Consider the following 17,753-nt stretch of genomic DNA (forward strand, 5'->3'; position numbering starts at 1 on the left):
AAATCCATAGATTGAAAATATTTTGTATGATTGTATTACTGGGGTTTGGTTCTGTGTCACAGGAGTGAGTAATAGCTGTTGCCACGTCAGCTTAACCCACACCACTTGTGTAGTGATTCAGGCCTCGTTAATGATACGAGATGTTTTCATTGGCCACAGAAGAGACCTTTTCACACGGCCCACATTGTTAAGCTATTCAACTTTGTTGCATCCCTCTCTATGCAGGTTTTTACACAGGCATTTACACACACACATCTACTTATTATATGCCTTGCTGGTGTGACTGTAATTAATGGGCACAAAAGCTGCGTAGCTTCCATCTGACAACATTTTGTGGTTTTCATAAGTCCAGCTAAAGCTTGGTTACTCCTTTTGTGTCCTTTAGATTCAGGCCCCAAGACCACAGGAACTCTATGACTGCCTGATCCATCTGTAGAGCTATTATTTATATTTATCATCGGCACCAATAGAGGCTAACAATACTGTGAAAAAGGTATTAGGATGGACCGTGGCCCCTTTGGAAATGACACAATCACGCAAAAAAGCAGCATTAATTTGTCAATCACTCAAAGCGGAGTGTGTAATTCCACATTGCAGCCACAGCACCAAGGAGGATCACAAGTCTTTGAGTAAGGCTGTGTGTGTGTGTGCCTGTGTGTGTGTGCATCACATAGCGACAGGAGGCTCGGGCCTGCTAGTATGATGTATTTTCCTTGGTTTGAGTCAATGTCATATTTCGCCCTGCAGGACTGCCTCACACACAAGTTGTGTTCCAAAGGCTGACAGTTACTGGCACTGATGGACAAGGCCGCACATTTTCCATCTTCAGTCACACAGTCCTGAAGCTCCCATATCCACTGTTCAACCTCAATCACTGACCATGTATATATATATATATATATATAGAGGGAGAGAGAGAGAAAGAGAGCGCCTACTGTATATTACTGCAGTGAGGAGTGCAAAGGACAACCCCCCCCCCACCCCCACCACATCAGCGTATGTGCTGCATGCTTTCATTTCCCTGTGCTGATTCAGTACTGTACTGTACCCAGTGTGCCAGAAACAGCAGAGAGATAATGACATCCTATACCGCAGGCTCTAATTAGACCGTACCGGAGTGCTCCAGAGAGAAGGGAGCAGAGGGGGACAATGGAGGAGGAAAACCGGGAAAGGTGGGGATAAGGGAAATATATATATACTTAGTAATGCATTTTATTAGGGATCTGAATGTATAGGGGGCGAGTCCAGTGGCGCTATGGCAGATGGGATTGTGTCGTGAAAGGTAACTGAGGGAAAAAACTGTCTGAAAGCAATACTGGTAATAACCACGTGCTTTCACTAGAAGTGACACTGCACTAATTCCAATGCCATAGTGTTCTTCTTCTTGGTGTTTCTGTTTTGTACAGCTCGCTCTGTAGAGGAATATTTTCCTCTACAACTAAGTCACTAGTTCGGACCCATAACAATCACTGTATTTCCTGAACCATTGCTTGTGTCTTGTGTCTGTTTTACATTGTGTGACAGTTTGTATTGCGCCTGCCTGCACCGAGTGACACCGTCAGCCCAAGTATGTGCATTCTCACTGAATACAGTGAACAGCACAAACTCCTTTTAGCAACAGTGAGAACATATTCTTCCTCAGTCAGTGATGGATCCCACGTCATTATTCGACGCTGCAGAATCAATGAGGAGGCAGGCGATTTTCCTGCTGGAGCCAATCTCTCGCCTTACAAATTGGTGATTGTATCTATGTGATCCATTACCATTATTTGGCTTTGTGATGCCATCTGCAGACTGATTTTTCTTCGTATTGTGCCAGTTGGAAGAGTTCAGCGACAAGAGCTTTAGAAAAACAGCTTTTCCAGTATTTGTGTACTTGTTGATTTTTGCATGTTACCCTGACATAATAAGGCCTTTTTTGATGGTCTAGCGAGCAATGACCAGACATTACTACACAGGCGTGAAGAACTGCAGTCGTTATTCTTCCAAGGCTGTGTGAAATGGAAAGGATGCATTCTGTGGTACCATTTACATTTCATGTCATGAAAATGATAACTTTCTGATCGAAGACCGTAAGGCTGTCATCTTTTACAACATGAAAGTATGTAGATGGCAGTATGGTGTAAATGCTTATTTTTCTTTCATCACTTTGGCCACCTCCGGGAAAAAGAATAATTTAAAATACTTGTTTTCCCTTGTTTTTTTTCAAGTTTATGCTGAAAACTACCAGCAGTTACAATGGCAGCTCTGTCCTAAAACCACATTTACATCTGTCCTGTACAAGCTTTACGGCTTTTATGTTCACACTGTCAGCAGGTAAAGAGTGCCTTAGTTTTAGTCCTGCATTTATTCACTGTATGAATACATAAAACATAATATCTCTGGCGTACTGCTGCTATTGATCCACAACCCTATTTGACCTAAACAATGCCCATTAGCTGCAACGTGAGAGATACAGCATCATCAGAAAGCTCATCATTGATGCATAGAGCTGTGAAAAGACTTGAGATAGGTCAGATAAACCACAACATACTTTATTCACTAGTATTGGGGCATTAGTGCAGGTCTATAATATGTCATATAGGTAATGACAGGACCAAGAGGCAACAGCCACAGAAACAGCTGTCATCATGCTGCGCAGCAACAGCACAGGATGATTAGAAGCAGGGGTCGGCTTTACCGTTTTGCCACATCTTGGTTCAATGTGTTAACATGCCAGAACACAAATTACACCGAGACTGGTGGGAATGTCATCAGCTTTTTTGTATTCAGTCATAAACCAAAGTATCGACTTTGGTAAATTGTAAATTGTGACCAAAGCTATAACAGCAGATTCAGGGAAAATAAATGTAAAAAACCTTCATGGAGATTTATCCAGAAAGTGTACACCTTATTACTCACAGCTAAATAATTGTCAACAAAAGTCTAGTTGGAGCTCTAGGAAAACACAAACAAATGTATTTGTTTGAATATCTATTCCTGGAAGTGCTATTGACTTACGCTTGGAACTGAAGACTGCGTTTTCAGTTCATCAGTTTTTGAATAAGTAGTAATATTGGCCGTGTTTGGACAGAAGGATGCAGTACCTAAACCATGAATGTCTACAAATCCTCTGGCCAATTAATCAATTACATGTTTAAATACTTTACAGAATAAATTGTTGAACTATTGGTGACAGTTGATTAAAAATCAATGGTTTCAAAAAGACAGTAAAATTCATGCTATGGGGACAATGGAAGTGTGTACAAAAAAAAGCAAAGGATTTCCCCAACACTACCACCAAGCTCATGACCAGTAACTGTATCGTGGTCAAGCTGATATCTATTGAAACAGTTAAGCGTAAACTTGATAACCAATGCTTTGTATTGGTAATTAGTATCCCCGGGTTTGCTTTCTATTGCATTAACTGCATTCTCTGTGCTCTCGGTGGAAAATGTCATGCTTCATTTGGCTGCCGCTAGCTGACAATAGAACGATTTGTTCAAGTGACCTAATCAACATGCTCATAGGGCCATGACCTTAAAGATGACACATGAAATCTGACTTCTTTGGCAAAATGCCACATGGAATTAAACCATTTTTAAACATTATCAATAAATACCTACTAAATTCTTCAATTCTTCAGGTATTAGCTGCATTTTATTAATGTAACTTCCTACAATGTCAAAGAATGTTCCTCTCAGATCCGTGACAATTATTTATCATGTCTGCAAAACCAAATTGTATATCAACCACCTCAATAGTTCTATCCCCTTTAAAAGGCACTCTGCAGATAATTCATGTTTTATTGGATAGACCCCAACAGAACCCTTACAGTGAAGTATGTCAAGAAATGATTTTCAGAGCATCTTCCAGTGCTTGATGCGGCCGTTTAAACATGCGTTTGAGGAAAGGTATATCTCTGTTTACATCATTGAAGACCAAAATAATGTCCTTCATTTCTTCTTTTGACAAAAGCCTTAAGAGTTGCTGAACATGACAAATCTTCATAAGATGGAAGTTATTCAATATGCTTATCCCACGGGAAGCGGAAAGCTCCCCCCCCCCCTCCAATCCATTCCACTTGTCATGTTGTTGAGGCCAAGTTGACATTCCAAGGTCCATTATCCTGCTCCATCTGTAGCTTTCATCTTTGGGCATTTGGAGCGTCACATTTCAGGAGCGATCCACTCATTAACCGTAATGATGGTGAGCGCTGTGCACAGCCAACCAGAACCGAAGCCGTGATTGTGCGATCTCGGGCCTGATGAATGAGTGACAGACGATGCAGAGGCGATAAGGAAGTCATACTTTCACCTAGAATAGCTGTTGTGAAGAGTCAAGGTGGTTACCAAGGTGGATATTTCACTCAGTAAGGGATCGTTACGGTAATAAAATAGTCCATATAGCTATCAAGGCTTAAAAAGCTTTGTTATAAACTGTGTATGATGGGAACTCATACATTTGAAAGAAACGGTCTCAAATGAGCTGTGCAAGAATGACACGAGTATTTTCTCCAAAGGAAATCTAGAGCTTGTGGCAAAATGTCCAAAGTCTCCTTAAAGTTTAACAAGGTTTTTGGTTTTGTTTTGGTTCCTCATCTGATCTCTGAGCTTTTCTTTCTGTGTCCCCCCCCCTCTCCCTTCATTCATTGAACAGATCTACCTGCGTTTTCTCGACTATGAAATGGCCAATTCCAACGAATGCAAGCGCAACTTTGTAGCAGTGTATGATGGTGGCAGGTGGGACATTTTCAATCTCTCCTTTTGATGAATTGTAAGTTATACAGAAGCTCAAAGTGGCCGTGGTCGCACACTCCATTTAGGCCCTTTATCTTGTGATAATGACTTAATCATCTTGTTATCTTGAGATAACAACTCACCATTGGGCTTTCTCTTTTGAAGGTTTAAATATTTAAATCCTTCAAATCCAGGATATTTAAATGTCCTCACATTAAATTAATTGTTTTAAAAAGATACAGTTCCTTTGCCCTATAGTCAGTCCATGTCATTAACTCAATGGGTGGCACCCTAAGGAAATTAAGACTGAAATAAGATTAATTACTTTACAGGAATCAACTTCTGACACAAGGAGAAACATTTTTATTCAAGACCAGGTTTATAGAATAATACAGACATTTTGTAAATACACATTTTTTCTGTCTGGAAGCTGCCACACCCAGCCAGGAAATAGCCATGCACAAATCCCTGATAAAACCATTAGTTTTCTCCCTGTTTTAGTGCTTATAATATGCTAAGATAGGGAATGTATCTGCTGGCAATTGATTTACCAAGTGTGCTCTCTAAAATATCCATCTATTTCAAACTTCACTTGTAAAACCTCTTTTTATGTCAAGATCATGAGATATTTAAAGACAGATTAAAGAAAACAATATTCAATATCTTTTAGATAAAGAATTCATTTACTCATTAACTGCAGTACGCTTAAAAAAAATATGTCCCCAACAATCAAATCTGTTATCTTGAGATCAACTACGGCATATTTAAAGCTGTGATTACATGATGTTGGGCCTTAAAATAATCTAGAACAACCATTCATACTGTTAAATAATGTAGATAACTGATTTTCACATTAAGATTCAGAGCCATGTAACTCGATGTTAAACAACAGATGTGTTATCTCCTCCTGACTCGTCTCAGTTCGGTGGAAGACCTGAAGAACAAGTTCTGCTCCACGGTGGCCAACGACATCATGCTGGTCTCTACACTGGGCGTCATCCGCATGTGGGCGGACGAGGCGAGCCGCAAAAGCCGCTTTCGGATCCTCTACACCACCTACCAAGAGCGTAAGATTTCTACACTCACACTCAAAACATGTTTACTGCGCCTACTGAGGGAAACTGATTAGCTTTATTAAATCAAAGTGCTGCTCTGTGGCAGTGGCATTGATGCCAAAATAAAACGGCGCTGTCCTAGTGGTAGACGTTAAAGGTGGATGGAGGCACAGCGACCATGTTTATGGCTACTTCTATTGCACGGCCTTAATAGAAAAGGTGCTGTCAGATGTTTCCATTTTTTATCTTAATGACCAATTTAATAGCAGAAAGTAGGAAACTAAGGGCTGTGATTTCCATTATAGAGAATACAGCCTGTGGGTTACTGCGAATATGATAGTATTGGTGGATTTTAGCTTGGTCCTGCAGCACTAAGGGCATCGTTCTTAATAGATGGATACAGGAACGGATAGAGAGAGAGAGAGAGAGAGTGAGAGAGAGAGAGAGAGAAAAGGAATATCTGGGGGAACAGCAGTACATTCACATCTACCCATTTTCTCCAGCCAATAAAGCACACAAGCTGGTCCTCTTTCTCATTCAGTGGCTCCTCGTTGATGGAGCTCATAGTTTGACAGGGGTTGCAGAAGGCATTCATTGCACTAGTGAGGTGAATGAAGAGGGTCTCCGGCTTGTGAGCATACAGTATGTCAAGTTCATTCGGCGCATTTTACTTCTGCACCCACACACAGCACTACAAAACATTGCATCTTTTCATTTTATGAACTTGAAGAGGTCTCTCACAGCAAACTGGATATTTTCTTTTCTTTATGAAAACAGTAAAAAGGTTGTTTTTTTTAATAAATTCTATGAGTTTCAAAAACATAATGCAGATGCAATGATTTAATTTTCATGATTGCAAAAGGAAACACCATGTTTTCTTTCAGACTGCTTTATTGTTGCCTGAGGGCATCAAATTTCGATTATGGCTCTGGAGAAAAAAAGAAATAGTGCCAACTGGATTAAGGAATATATGTACTGCATATATCAGGTTAATTAAAGTGAACTGAATTTGCCAGCGTGGTCAATTGGATTTAGTGTCACAAACAAGGCCCACACACCTAATCTAACGAATGATCGGACCCTGAAAGACAATCCATTGTTACTCCTCGCATATCTACAACCTGTCTGTATTGGTCCTGTGTGTATTCTGTAATAATACAATTCATTTGGGGTCTTGCTTCTGCAGATGAAGTGAACAGCATTAGTATTATTTGTTTGCATTCTGAAGTCAGTGCCCCCTTTTGTAAGGCCTTCTCACCAAGCAGGGCCAGGATGTGCTGTTGCCAGGGCAACGCTTCTGCTTAAGTCACTCAGGCGATCCCCAGCCAGGACTCAGCCTTTAGAGCAGCATCCACCACAGCTCAGCAGCACTGCACCAATCCCGTCCACAGTAAATGAACAGGTGTACCAGAGAGGTAATACAGTCTAGTAAAATACTTGGCTGCTGTCTAGTGATGGACAGCATGTAACTTTTTTAATTAGAATGCATCGCAGTAAATTGAAAATGGTGGAGTAATCATAATCATTATTTTGTCACAGGGCAAGATTTATTTATTATATGTAATGGCATTTTAATTATTTGTACATGGTTTGAGAATTTCTTCCTAGATATAGTTTTTTTATTGAGTTTTAAAGGCACAAATACTAGAAATAGATTAATTAGATAATCATCCTACATTACAGCTCACTAAGAAACTCAAAGGCGAAGAAGATGCCACAAGATGACATTTGCAAGATCACGTTTTTAAGGGAGATTCCACATTAAACAAACACATGCTACCCAAAAACTGTCAACATCCATATATCAGGTTGTTCACTTGCACCGGAGCTCATTTAGAAAACTTAAAAAACACCATTTTATGATAATGCAAAAAATAATATGTAGTGTTATTCAAAGAAAATGTGCAATCGAGTGTACTTGACAGAAGGCACAATGTAAGGTGAGGTACAATGTCTACCATGCATTACAGAGGTTAATAATGGTGAAAGGGAGACGGTGTGTAGCTACTGTGAGTGAGCATTTGTACTCTTTCACAGGCGCCCTCTCTATTTGCAGGGCAGTTTTCCAATAAGCGCTTTGTACAGTAAATCCCACGTTTCTTCACAGCTGCTGGTTCCCAGTGGGATCTGCAGTTTTTAGAGAGTCATTCACAGCTGCTGACTCCCAATAAGATGCCGCAATGGGAACAACAGTGGTCCCAAATGCAAACATCCACATTTATGGTCCGTGCTCACACCTGCAGATACTACTGATCTCGCTCTGTTTGCACACACACACACACACACACACACTCCTCCTAAGACGCAACTTTAGTGTGAGATTACAAATGTGAAGTATGAGAAAGTGAGGCCTATCTTTACCCAAGAAGCAATTATGTCCTAGGTGATAAATGTGCTCATGTGACATCACGTCTGTCAGCATTGTTACGCCTCATCAACTGATACCCGTCTCCGGGGCTGCAGATGGAAATTTGCTCTGGCTTCACTACACACATCGCGTCTCGTTTCTTTCAAAGCTTCTTTGCCGAATGCATGAAAGAGTTTAAGAACAAACACAGTCTGCTAATGTCTGGATCTTTGTGTACTAGGATTATATCATCTCTCTAAGGATTTTTTTTTATCTTGGTTACTTTGGGATTTTAAAAGTACATTAGATTGTGGAATTGTGCAAAAATCTATAGCAAGAAGCAGAGATGACTGTATGGATGGAAATGGATGAACGGCTTTTTGGAAAATCCTGCGCTTGGGGAAATTCCATGTCGAACGTACATAATAAAAAGTAATAAATAAAATGTAATCCACCTAATCAGCTGACACAGCCCACTGTTTTTGCTCAGTAATAAATGGAGTAAGGAAGGAACATGCTGTGTTTTTTTTTGCAAAAAACTGCAACCAGTTTTGTTGGTACCCGTGAAGAGCATATTGTAAATAATTGATACAAGTATACCTAACATTATAAGGTTAAAAACAACAATGAGTAGAAGATAACCAGTAACTGACTGTAATATCCCAAATTAGAGTAAGTGAGGGATTATGCCTCTCTGGACATGAGCGCAGAAAAAAGATCCTTAATTCAAAAGGACAAAAACATCAGGCAAAATAAAGAGATATCTTCCTCACCTACTAGAAAGAGCACAACTTCAGTCGAATGGAACAACGACCCAGCTCTATAATGGTTATTTGATTAGAATCAATCATGATAACCGAGTGTTGCTTCTAGCGCTTTGCTAGAGAAACCCACCTCTGCAAAGACACCCTGACTTTTTTTTTCATCAGACACTCATCTAAGAGTTCATTTATACTTCTAGCAGTGACTCGGCATGTTTATGTGCAGGCAAAGAGGCACTTTTATTGCACAGCGTCTGGGATTTTCATTTTGCAAGAGATTAGTTTGGATCTCACTCTCGAAATCGGCTCATCCTGTAGCATGTGGAGGAGAGACGGGACGAAACAAGAAGGAGTGGGCTCCCTCTGCTGGTTATTGAAAAAATAGTTTGGATCTTTGGCATCCAATGCATGAAAAGTTTAATCAAATTGCGAGAAAGAGGCAATCAGTGGTAGGGGGAGAAAAAGAGAAGAGTTGGTGAAGGCACAGGCAGAGATAGAGATAAGTCACTCTATTTGTGTGCATTATTATGCACTTGGGATGAAAACGTACATTACTGTGGTTACGCTGTCAAATAGCCAGAGGCTGTGCCATATCATATAAAGAGAGAGCACTACAATTACTTAACGGTAGACAGTAAAACTGCACTCTGCAGGACAAGCGGTTAGCATGCCGTTAACTTGCCGTGGCCCTCTTCCTCCCAGTTTGTCGAGCGTAGGCGACGATCATGTCTTACTGATGGGGACTGTGAAAGCAGCACTATGTCTCGGGCCAGCGGATCGGTCGCCATCATAGATCCCGCGTCTGAGGACACGCTCGTGTTCATGACCTGGCTTGAATTTGCTTCGGCTTTGGCTGTGCACCGGAGGACAAATAGATAACGGCTTGCATGCATAGAAATGCTTTATTTGGGGGTTTTGTGCGGTGTGCAGATTGGTGAGGAAATGCCGTGGCTGTCTTTCTGGTCTATGCACACATACAGTATGCTCACATTTCAAGAAATTCATATCCACAAGTCGTCTTTGCAAATGTTTGAAGAGGAGGGAGAGGATGAAAATTCATGAAGAACAGATGGGTTTATGGAAGGAGGGGGGGGGGGGTGGGAGCAGGTCTGGTTTGAGTAATGCCCATCCAAATGTATTTCCTCAAAATCTGGCACACCGCTACATATCCTCAGCTGTAAAAACTGATTTACGGTGCAGCATCTAAAGTGTCCTACACATCTGCTGTTGTTAATGATCAGAAAACCACAAATAGTACAACTTTTCAATTGTGTTTTAATTTGTTGTCCCATCCAGCTCCATGTGACCCAGAGGCCTTCTTCTGTCACAGCAACATGTGCATAAACAACACACTGGTGTGTAATGGCCTGCAGAACTGTGTCTACCCCTGGGATGAGAACCAATGTAAAGGTGAGTCTGATATAATTATAATACGTTTTTATCATTTACTTTTAAACCCTCTATATATATAATATATATATAATTTTTAGTACAACTCTATGTGCAGATTCACAATTTCGACCTCAGCTGATTGTCTTGTCTTTAGGTCTTTTTTTTTGTCCTTGTTTTTGTGGCTTTCGGGAAAGCACAGTCCTACGTATTCTGTGACCTGGCAACACCGTCAATTTCCTGATATCCTCTTTACTTTGCTTCCTCATGCACTCTGAATTTTAAAGCCTCCGGATCTATAAATTGATCTCCACTCTTGCCACTGGCTCCCTCTATATTAGACTGCTCCTCAAAGAGAGATGAATTTAATGCAGAATTTTCATATGCTGCATGATGCTATTCCAATAATTAGCTGAGAATCTGCATTTTATTGCCAATTAGTCATTCTTCTGTTCCTCGGCTTTTCATTACCCATCACTGAACTCCAAGAACTGCTGAGCTCTTTACTGTTGACCCCTCAGACCCCTCTCGCTTCGACGCTCCCACGGCAACAGATTTCTTATGTTTATGCTGTTGTGCGTCACTTTAAGGCCTTTAAGTCGTGCTGCAGTTTGTTCTTGCTTCAAACATATGCACTGTACATGTTCGCAATCTCTCACCTAGGAAAAAAAAAAACTACCGGCCACGGTCCCGTAACTCTCTCTTGAGCATGGCAAATGATAAATTACCTCATTTAATTAAATCCCACACGGCCTATTCCTCATTTAGACTAAGATACCTCTCTACCTTCAGAGTTTGAAATTGTGCAGAACCTCCGCCTGGAGTCCATGTTTCTCAGCCTGGAACTCTGTCTTCCACCTTTTCTCCGCGCTGGTAGTAACGCGTAGTGGTTCTGCGGTGCCCATATTTGTCTTCATCAGTGGTTAAATGTCAAGTTTCATTCCATACTCCTTTTCCATTCTGAATGTAACCCTTTGCTTTCACGTGAAGCAAGTGTCTTGGAACATGATCATCCTAGCATTTAAATGCCAGACCTCTCCACACACACTAGTCAGTCTTTGTGGTTTCCCTCGTGATAAATGCACTATAGTTATGAACCTCATGTGACCTTTTGCCTGTCGTTTCAATAGCTGATGGCAGGCATGGGCTTCTCTTGTACATGATCGGGTCCATCTGTTTGAGATTTCTTTACACGTGAGCCGTAATATCTTCTTTTTTGAACGGAGATCTTTATGACCATTTGCTAAGCTCCACCACGCTTACCTCCAGTGATGAGTCAATGGAGGCATGTTGTTGTGGAAAGAAACTATGTGGATGGGGCAGGATACTTTTTTTGGCTATTTAAGACAGCTTTGACTAACAAATGCGAATTGCTATCAGTCCTCAACCACGGTTGACAAACACTGGTTAAAATAATTCATGACAAAAACCCATTGCAGACCGCATTGATCAGACTGACAGAGGACATCTGTGAAGGTGTTGATAAATAAATAAAAAGTTATAAAGAAGGATATAAGAGAGCTAGGTGGTTCTTAGATGTTTTCCATATATATTTGAGTTTGGGAAAAAGTGAGAGAAAGAAAACATCCAAAACGGTATCTCTCTTAAAAAAAACCTGAGACATCAAAAGCTTAAAAGGCTTGCCGTGCCTAGTTACAGTTGCTAAGCTGTGGATGGATCAATGAAATCAATCAATGAACGTGTGAGGGCTTCACGTTTTGCAAAGCATTTCAAAGCCTGCAGTTAATGGTCTCATTGAAGTTGCTTTTTTGTTGTGATGTCTTTTTTACCAATGTTCAGAGAAGAGGAAAGCCAACATCCTTGACAACCTGAACAACACAAACGGGACCATAATTGGCGTCACTTGCTGCATCGTCCTCATCCTCCTGATCGTCTCCGTCATCGTCCAAATCAAGCAGCCACGTAAGAAGTACATCCTTCGGCGCGAGGACTTTGACCCCACCATGTTCCAGGAGGTCTTTGAGCCGCCCCACTACGAGCTGTGCACCTTGCGTAGCGCCACCGCGGCCGCGGCGGCCTCGGCCGACCTGGTCGACCTGGCGGAGGACTTTGAGAACTACCACGGCCTGCGGCGGGCCTCCTCCCGCTGCGTCCACGACCACCACTGCGGCTCCTACTCCAACCCCGGCTCCGCCCACTTGTCCCAGCTGTCGCTCAGCGGGCGCGGGAGTCGCGGGAACCTGAGCGCTCGAGACTCGGCGGGCGCCACTCTGTTGACGGACCTCCCGCAGCCGCCCATGGCGGTGCGGCCCTTGCTGCCGTCCACTGGAAATCGCAGGAGCATCTTGGTGATGAAGCACAGCTACTCGCAGGAGGCGGCGGACAATGGATGTGACCCGGAGGACGACCTGGAAGAGGTTCCCACCACCAGCCACCGGCTTTCGCGTCACGAGAAGGCAGTACAGCGGTCAGTATCCATAGATTTCTGATGAGGGAGGGACTGCAACCGTAGAGTTAATTATGGGGATGTTGGAAATGTGTGTGGGACACGTTTATGTTTGTCCCTTAGCTTTGTTCTCCCCCTTCCTCTCATATTTGTTTGTTTTTAATATTACGATAAGTATCTTTTTATGCATTGATCCTTGTTCTTTCTCCCCTTCCCATCATTAAAAAGGCTTTTTTTTGCCAAAGGGCTAAATATGTTAACAAATATGCCCTCTGTTTCATGCCACTGCCCCTGCTAGTTTGGCCCCAAACAGTGATGCATAGCTTACAATTATTCCACTGTATTTTGAGGTTCCTTACAGTTCTTTAATCAAATACAGACCTCCTTTTAGAAGATATTAATACTGAAATCAGTCCAGTTTGAATTGATAACAAAAGGGCTTGAATCTGTGCCTCATGAAGACAACTAACTTCATTGACATGATTGCAAACTATTAATACATGCATTAATATTCCTAACTGTGATACTTAAATTATACAAACTTATTCTATATAGCTTAAAATATTGACATGAACAAGATGTTCTATCTAAAAAATATATTTGATTGTGCACTCGCACCTTGACTGCTTGAAAAGTAAATGTTTACAAGAACACTATGTTAAAATATTAGAGAACATTTTTGGAGAAGATACTTTCCTGCATGCACTATGTTCTCTTTCCAGAGTGATCTTCACCTCTAATTCATTTTCTTTGCATGCAAGGCTCCCAGAGACTAGCAAAGCACTAATGACGGGGGTTTTTTGCTGATATGTAGCACATTATGCATTCTGACCTCTATGCAACCGGAATTTGATATTAAATGAAAGAGCCATGACATTTCAGGTTCTGCCTCATTGGCTCTTTGAGCAAACATGAATCAGAGTACAACACAACTAGGGTCTAAGAGACAATTTCAAGGTAAGCTACCCTATCCAACAATCCAAATCTCTAAATGTTTTTGTGTAGTTACCATTTTCAGAGTCAGTATATACTTTGATGTAAGTTAGTTTTTTATTTTCTGTGATCGTCAGGGTTTACATTGTTTTATTTATTTTTTGATTTGTTCATTTTCACCAAGATGGTTTTCTTGCTTGCAGCCATCTTGCCCTACGAATAAGTTTGTTTGAAGTATTTGTGATGCTTAAGGCAACTGTATGTCTTCCCAAGGACATACATTGTATCACTCAGTGGACATTCATTGGCATGGATTCTTTCAATCATCTTTTGTTGAAAATGTTATCAAATAATATGTCTAACCTCTGCACTCTTCTCCCAGTAGACCCATAGTAAATCATTTATATCACTCAGGGTGAAGTAAATTCTTAAGTCGATATTAAAGCACAATTTAGAAAGCAGATGCAATCGTACATTTACATGAAATGATCATGATTTTTGCACAGACTAAAGAAAGCACATAATCTTTTTGTAATTTGCATATCTTTACTGATCACACATTTTTACTGAATCCCTCTATAGTCATGCATGGTGTAAGTCCAATGCAGTATTTTGTTTGTTATGTTTGGTTAATTGTGAAGCACAGTATTTATGGCTGTGTGTGACAGTTACTGTGTACGCTCCATGGCTGTGCTTTCATGAGGTTGCAATAAGCTTAATAGGAGTATGAGCGTTTGATGAATCAATATGAAATGTAAGTAAACGATGAGAAGAACTCATCATTAAAAAGGGTACATTTCAAATGCAAATACGGATTATCTTGCATTATTTATGCTTGCAGCTTCATGCTTGCATTAAATGGAGCCGTCACAAAAAGTATTACGTACTGTCATGTCTTTAATTGTGTAAAGTGTGCTTCATGTTGTGTTTTGTGTGTGTGTGTCTGCTTATGTTCTACATTATGTTGCATTGTCTCCATCATGTAGACTTCTTGAGAATAGTGCAATCCTGGATCATTACGAACGGGCGTCGCTCGCATATGAAAAAACGGAGCAGAGATTTTCACCAGCATGATGCTGATGATGATGATGTTGCTGGTGATGATGATGAAGGGACCCTTTGACGACAGGATATTGAATCTGTATTCATGTGCAAAGATGAACACAAAGGACGAGATGAAATGCTGTGAAGCGCATCCGCTCTGTACGCACTGCAGTAAACCCAGGATTTATGTCTCACTGTAAAAGAGATGGGCCTTTTCAGAATGACTGATTACTGATTATTCTCTAGTAAACGTTACATTTTGGGATGTCAGTCAGAAACATATCGGTCACTGTTATTGATTCCTCACTGAGAACTAAAGTAATGTGATCAAACATCTTCATCTTTATTTCTAAGCATGTCTTTTTTAAATGAATAGCACACATGTTATTATCTTTTAGCAAACTTTAGATGCCCGCAATTTTTTTAATCTGGGGAGATTTATTTTATAAAACGGTAAAGATTTGAATGAATTACTAACCTTAATAAATTTAAAGCTGTTGGAATATCCACAGTTTGATTTGGATAAGAGTTAAAGGTTACAATGTGTGGTTTTTGCATGCTTTTTTTCTATTCGACAAACATTAACTTACTAACAATAAAATACGAAAGCCCCCGCCCGACCCCCCATCTACTAATACTTGAATCTTAAGACATAAAAAGTAGTGAGGCATCCCAAATATTAATTACACTGCATGCTGTTGCTTATCCAAATCATGGGTCAAGAGAATTGTGCAACTTCATTTAAACCTCCCTTTTAAATATGTTGACTAACTTCCCTGCAGACATTTTTATTTTCAAAGAGACTTAATTTTTTGGTAAACATATTTAATTCATGTCTGTTTGTCTTAATATATTTGTATTAAAACAGACCTTTATACTAGGAGAAGTTGAAAGGATGATTTTTTTCACGGTAATTTATCTTTCAGGCCTGATTTTACTGATGCTTTGTAAAATAAATGAAAATAAAGCTTCTCCTATTTACTTTTTTTTATTGGCTTTTGGTCAACAATTGCTGTGTTCATTTAGTGTGTCCTCAATCTGTCAACACACGCCATCGATGACTCACCTTCATGAATAGATATAGATGTTCCTAGTTGTTTGCTGTGGCTGATTTTCTTTAGAAGAAGACCCAAACCAAAAGGATTTGTTTCACAAACAGGACAATAAAACGAGTCCTGGGCGGTTCAAATAATCACAGGTATCTGAGAGTCTTTTTGTGTATACTGCAGAAGAGATGCTCAGCCTAATAACGCTCACTGGTGGCAGGCTGCATTTGTAGGTGAAACAACCCTAAATGAATGGAAGAAGAGAATGGTAGATCAGCTGTGAGCACATTGTAAAACAAGTCGCATTCACTCGCACATGACATTCCCTTTTCTCACACTTTTACATTCCCTGAGTTCCAATTTTCTTTGTACCGTTTCTGTTTTTACATCTTCTCTGTGTACATTATATATTGTATTCAATGTCATGTATGTATTATTTACATCCATGCTGTCTTTTTCCTCCATGTTCTCGTGCATCACATACTGAATAAAAATGTTATTTTCTATACAAGCATTGTGCTCGTGCCTGTGAGTTGTCTGTCAGTTTCATTATTTTGACAAAGCACAGCTCACTCAATTTATCATCTGTTACTCTCTCCTAAACACACACACAGTCATAAACTCATCTTCCAGTATGTAGATGGAGGCAGACAGCTCTGTAATTAATTAAGTCCGAACCGATTTGATCACAAGCAGCCAAAGCAGCAGATGAGAACAGTGTAGGGCCCAGGACAGACTTTAAGTAATAGTGTTTTTATTTCTCTGCAGATACATCAGACAGATGCAGCATCATTCCTCGGCACCTTCGCCAAGTTTGAAAGCATTCGGAGCTAAGGTTTAAACTCCCTTGCATCCGAATGAACCGATGCCCTGAGCAAATTTACGAATGTAGAGTTGTGGTAAAAAAAAGAAAAAAAAGAAAAGGCTTGTGATGTTCGTCTTTGATTTGGGACCGCTGAAGTGCATTTTCCTCATACCAGTGCTCCACCAGCTGCTGGGATTGACAAGCGCTGGAACACTGATGCTATCAGATAGAGGCCTGGAACTTTTCTTTTTTAGAAACTACCTTTAATGTAAAGTTGTTTTTGGAAGAAAAAAAATCAGGTTTTTTAAAATAATTTTCATGTTTCCATCAAATTGCATATTTTAGCTGCTGATTTCACATTATGTTACTTATTTTTATGTATTTCTTTACAGTAGAGTATCAGGTTGTTTTATATGCAGATGAATAAAGAAAGCCTTGTTGAGAAAACACAAAAAAACAATGTTTGAAATAAAGTAATTTGTGCAGAGGCCAATACATTATTCCACTGACCTATGAACTAACGATTTTTCCAATTTCACAGATGTCTGAACATCAATTACTTACTTTATCTTCGTAAAACTTAATTTCATTGTGGTATTTTCAGTTTTTTAACCTGTTTGCATATTTATTTGATAACAGAAAATGCTGGACCGAATGTTTTCAATAAAGTAATGTTTACTGATTTTATTGTGGTGATTTATTTATTTTTACATTGTGTGCATATTTGATATACTGATGCATACTATACTTTTAGGCCAGGAAACTAATAAATGGTTATCGCATATTTATTTGAACCCAAATCATATTTTCTAGACCTAGTTGTGTTGTTAAAGCATAAGCATCGTCAAAAAACTAACTTATGTCAACCCAAACCTTGATCTTCCCCTTAATCGAATCAAGTTGGGGCTTTTGCAGATGCACTAATACTTTTATTGAGATAAAATAAAATATAATAAGATGTATAATAAAGATTGTGCGTTTTCTTCCGAAACACAAAATATACGCACTATTTTCAGAATTGTTGAATCTTTAGTATTTACTTCGCTGTCAAACCCGAAAATTCCCCCGAAAATAATACTGCACTGTAAAAAAAAAAATCTTTACGGCAAAATATACGGTAAATTACTGGCAGCTGTGGTTGCCAGAGGTTTACCGTAAAAAATACAGTGACACCATACAAGACTACTGTATATTTTTGGCACCCGTAAAATTCCCACTTTTGTTTGTACAACAATTCGTTGTTTTTTT

At 39.9% G+C, this 17,753-nt stretch overlaps 1 protein-coding gene across 4 annotated transcripts in view; it reads left to right on the plus strand.

Moving 5' to 3' along the window:
• neto1l (neuropilin (NRP) and tolloid (TLL)-like 1, like) overlaps nt 1-17,188 on the plus strand; it is a 56,639-nt gene extending 39,451 nt beyond the window's left edge. The window contains exons 7-12 of one of the 4 annotated variants that reach the window (XM_037455342.2): nt 4,639-4,721; nt 5,640-5,785; nt 10,178-10,291; nt 12,071-12,698; nt 13,560-13,634; nt 14,597-17,188. In XM_037455342.2, the coding sequence (XP_037311239.1) occupies nt 4,639-4,721; nt 5,640-5,785; nt 10,178-10,291; nt 12,071-12,698; nt 13,560-13,620 (1,032 nt within the window). In that variant the 3' untranslated portion in view covers nt 13,621-13,634; nt 14,597-17,188. The remainder of the gene's footprint in view (nt 1-4,638; nt 4,722-5,639; nt 5,786-10,177; nt 10,292-12,070; nt 12,699-13,559; nt 13,635-14,596) is intronic. The other 3 variants (XM_037455341.2, XM_037455339.2, XM_037455340.2) reach the window with 3 other exon arrangements.
• The last annotated feature ends 565 nt before the right edge of the window (nt 17,189-17,753 follow it).

This window comes from Pungitius pungitius, chromosome 19 (genome assembly GCF_949316345.1).
Source record: "Pungitius pungitius chromosome 19, fPunPun2.1, whole genome shotgun sequence".
In the NCBI taxonomy this organism is placed as follows: Eukaryota; Metazoa; Chordata; class Actinopteri; order Perciformes; family Gasterosteidae; genus Pungitius; species Pungitius pungitius.